Source organism: Morone saxatilis, unplaced genomic scaffold (assembly GCF_004916995.1).
Source record: "Morone saxatilis isolate NCDOM2014 unplaced genomic scaffold, NCSU_SB_2.0 Contig21, whole genome shotgun sequence".
Taxonomy (NCBI): domain Eukaryota; kingdom Metazoa; phylum Chordata; class Actinopteri; family Moronidae; genus Morone; species Morone saxatilis.
The window spans coordinates 10,169,902-10,174,246 of NW_023339774.1; the positions used below are offsets into that span (position 1 = coordinate 10,169,902).

At 40.0% G+C, this 4,345-nt stretch overlaps 1 protein-coding gene across 1 annotated transcript in view; it reads left to right on the forward strand.

Annotated features, from left to right (window-relative positions):
* Positions 1–3,455, forward strand: part of dbh (dopamine beta-hydroxylase (dopamine beta-monooxygenase)) — a 14,255-nt gene extending 10,800 nt beyond the window's left edge. The window contains exons 8-12 of the mRNA XM_035668301.1: positions 475–513; positions 968–1,027; positions 1,270–1,397; positions 1,748–1,907; positions 3,342–3,455. Coding sequence (XP_035524194.1) covers positions 475–513; positions 968–1,027; positions 1,270–1,397; positions 1,748–1,907; positions 3,342–3,455 — 501 coding nt within the window. The remainder of the gene's footprint in view (positions 1–474; positions 514–967; positions 1,028–1,269; positions 1,398–1,747; positions 1,908–3,341) is intronic.
* Positions 3,456–4,345: the final 890 nt, after the last annotated feature.

Sequence of the window (4,345 nt, forward strand, 5' to 3'; positions counted from 1 at the left end):
AGAGAGCTGGGAGGGACATCTGCTAGACTGCCTGATAAAATCTCCTGCTGCTGTTGATGTCAGACTAATCTGAGTGTACCTGTGTGACGGTGTTGTTTAAAACCCTGCAGCCTCATTAGGCATATGAAGGCTTTATCAAAGCAGTCTCAGCAAAGCTAATAGACCTTTTCACACACACATACAAAGGTAGTTAAGTATAAAAAGCTGTCTCCAAGGAAAGAATCAAAAGCAACCAGTGTTTTATCTCACTGTGTTTAAAATAAATCTACTGTACATAAAGTGTCTAATTGTGCCCAAAATAAGATGCTAGAGAGGGAAAAAAAACTTAAGCAAAGCCCTGTTCAATCCACTGAAATCATTGTTAGTGTTTTGGAAATCATCATTCTAATCAGATTGCAGCCAAGAGCAAGAACACAGGAATCCCAAAAATGAATGCTTATCATATTGTATTTGTTTTTCTCTTCATGCTTATAGACAATCCGAGTTCTGAGGAAAATGGTGAATGTTTTACCGGTAAGTATGAAGTTGATCACCATGCCTACATTTGAAAAGACCAAACGAAGGCAGTGGTTTAGTTTTCCACTGTGCAGATTTTACATTCAGACAAGAATGGGGAATTTTACTATTTTGCATGCTCAGCCAACTATTTCTGAATGGTGGTGCCCCAGATGTATTTTTTTTCCCACGCTTTGCATTTAAAGTATTAAAATACCTTGCTGCTGCATAAGGTGCTTAAACGGGGTGCAAATAGGGACAAGCTGTAAAATCAGTGCTGTGGATAGGAAGTTCTCGAGAGACAGATGAGACAAAACAGCAGCTGAGCGTCACAAAGCAGAATTCTGTTCGACACACAACTGGCTCTTTTAAATAACTCATTTTCTGTCAGTACCCTTGAATCATCTTCGGTGCTGTTTTGTTAAACGTGAAATAAGGTGAACTGCTTGTATGTTTGTGCTTGATCCTGCAGGGCGATGTCCTCATAACAAAGTGCACTTATAACACAGAAGATAGGACCAAGCCTACAGTGGTGAGCAGCACACTATCAATATGCAAGACTATTTTTATATTGCTAAAGTTCACCTTGAGCACTGTCAACAGACAACAGAACGTTCAGTATTGCCTCCATCTATCTATCATCTTCAAACTCAACATATTTCTCTAAGTCTCGTAATCCATCCATCTCTCCCACCCTAATACCTACATCTGTTCTTTGTACTATATATCTATGCCTTCCTCCCCATCTCCATCTAAATCTCTGTGTGTCCTCAGGGAGGTTTTGGCATCATGGAGGAAATGTGTGTTAATTATATTCACTACTACCCTCGAACTAAGCTGGAGCTCTGCAAGACCCACGTTGACCCAGGATACCTCCAGAAATTCTTTAACTTCATTAACAGGTAGCACACGCACAAACTCTCTCCCTCAAATCGTTTGCTTGTTCTCCTTGTCCTTCATTCTATCTTTTTCATTTTGCATCTTCCCCTCCATCTCCCGTGTGACTAAGCAATTTTTGGTTTCAGCATTCATCCCTTCCCCCTACACCCTTCGCTCCCGGGGAACCACAGTGATTACTTCTTTTAATCTCGAAAACCAGATGCTTTGTCCTTTAAAGTGAAACTGTGTTCTCCTAATGCCAATTCGAGCTGCTTTTTTTTCAATCTCTGCCACCTTTCTCAATCTCACTCTGCCTCCCTCCATTATCGACTTTCCTTCAACCTCTCTCTCTCTCTCTCCCTCCTCCCTCCAGGTTCCATGGAAATGACCAGTGTGTGTGTGGTGAGGTTAGTGTGACAGAGCAGTATTCTCAGCTACAGTGGGACGCATTCACTGGAGAAGTGCTGGACTCCCTTTATAATACAGCCCCCATGTCCATGCACTGCAACCAGTCCACTGCACGCCTCTTTCCTGTAAGTCCCCAATCACACACACATACACACGCGCTACAGTCGTCTGTCAAGCCACCAATTAAACCAGTTCAATGGCAGACATCAGTTGGACAGCATAGTTAGACCAGCTGAACGGACAGCTTGTTAACTTGTAATACAAACACAGACACGCACACAAGATGTTTGGATCAGAGTGAATAAATCAATTACAGTTCAAAACTGTGTGCAGGCCTTGATCAAGCTTTTTTTTGTCAGAAAAAAGCTTGCTCCTTGATGTGTAACATCAGTTGTGCAAGTGCAAACAAGGACAAATGCACCTACATAAAAGAGATTCCAGTGTTTGGATGAAGTAGTAGACAGCTGATCTGTATGGACACCAGCGAGTAATTGAATGCATCAGGATGAGGTTCATGAAAGTATGCATACTGCTTAATCCATACATAAATGAAGATGCTTTCAAGAGCATTTTTATTCCTTTATTTCATTAACTTCAGCCACAATGGGTGGTCTTTTTCACAAACTGCATGCATTCCATTAATGGATGCCAACTGCTGGAAGGCAGCGAAAGATTTAGCTTTAACAACGTTTAAGATATTTTGGGTGAGGACATCAAGCGTGAAATAATCTCAGAGTAATTCAGCAGTCAAACTCATAGCCAGGCTTTTACAGTTTTAGTCTTTGTAGTGTCGATACTCCACAGAAAGGGCAGCAGATTTAGTTTGGCACTAGAAAGCTGCAAGGAATGATGTACAACACTCCAACTGTAGGCAGGAGCTCATGCAATCAAAAAACTTCTGCTGAAATCAACATTTGAAAAATTACAGCCTTTTACTCTCTTACTGCAGACATTTACTTTACATTATAGCCTCTCTACCTCACCTAACGGCAACCTAGCATCTGCTCAGACAAACATTGGGTGAGCTACACAGGTCCAAAGCTTTCAATGAATACGCAATGACATACAAAGCAATAATTTCTCAGTTATTGCTGACTTTAAAATGTACAGACACACACAGATACACCAAGAACATTTTTACCCTTTCTAAAATCACTTGACAGCTTCCAGATGCCCACTGCTTCAATGCCCCTTGATGCACACTTTCAGTGAATGGGGAGATGATCGGCAACGACATCACAAGAAAAAACTGACAGATTAACTGACAAAACACTCATAATCATTTCACATAAAAACACCGGGACTGTGATGTTAGGGAACTGGACCTTGTGAAAAGGGAAGGAAACAACCTTTTCACAGTCTTAAAGCTGTCCAACTAAAATACACTCAAGACCACAAAAAATGCCATTGAGTGTCATTTTTGAAGAGTAACTAAGTTTGATGCATCGCACAGTGACAACTGCGCAGTTACCTAATAAAGCCTGCTGTCCAAATATCAAGGACACTTCCCATTTTTTGCCAAACAACCAATCACTCACATCATTTATCTCTTACTTCAGGGAGAGTGGGACAAACAACCTGTACCACTGGTTACCTCCAGCCTTGAAAAACCGCGCTACCCCTGTGAGGGAGGATCTCTTCCAACCAGCCGACCCCTTACACCCCCTGTCTGAGCACGCTTCAGCCCAGGAAGAGGACACCTAAGCTGAGGAAAGTTAAAGAGGCCAATGTGACTTTACGTAATTTGAGCTGTTTGGAGGATAAATGACATCCTCAAATGGGTTTTCTGACACCCGCTGTAATTATATGCTTATTTAAACATCCACTGACTGTGTTATTATTAGTATGCACACATTAATGATAATCCTATTAATATATCATTTTGCAAAGCATTGGACCAGGGCATTATTTCTGACACTGGGAAGTAGGATTGACATTTAACAAACAACTGCGGCTAACAAATTGGTGCTGGGGACCAAAGTCTTGTGAAGCAAAGCTGTTGGCCATTAACTTTGCTATGTTACTTTAATTAATGGGATTTTATTACTCCTTCATATTTATTCTGTTCCATTTTATTCCCCATGATGATCAGATAACTACTAACAAGCATCATTAAGACATGAAGCATTATTTGGTGAATAACTGCACTCTGTAATTAAAATGATTCTATAATGAATAACTTCAGTGGTAATCACAATAAAAAATTAAAAATGACAACGTAATATGAAATTACTTACATTTTTAAGTTTACTTTTACAGTTTACCACTTTCATTTTCACTCACTTTTCCAGCATGCCCCTGTGTGCCTTTGCATTTTTTTGTGTTAAATAATAAATGTCACAAAAATGTTGGCAGTTAAAAAGAAATTTATTAATGCACAAATTGCTTAGGACAGAATCATTAATACATATCCTTCCCCTGGTCATTTTTGTTCTTTGGACTGGTCAAAAATCTCTGTTAAGACATTAATAACAACAAGAACTCAAAGAACTCTTAGAGAGACATGTTTCTACAGCGATGTCTGAGGTGGAGGTTATGTTTGGTTGTATGTTGTTATGTAAAA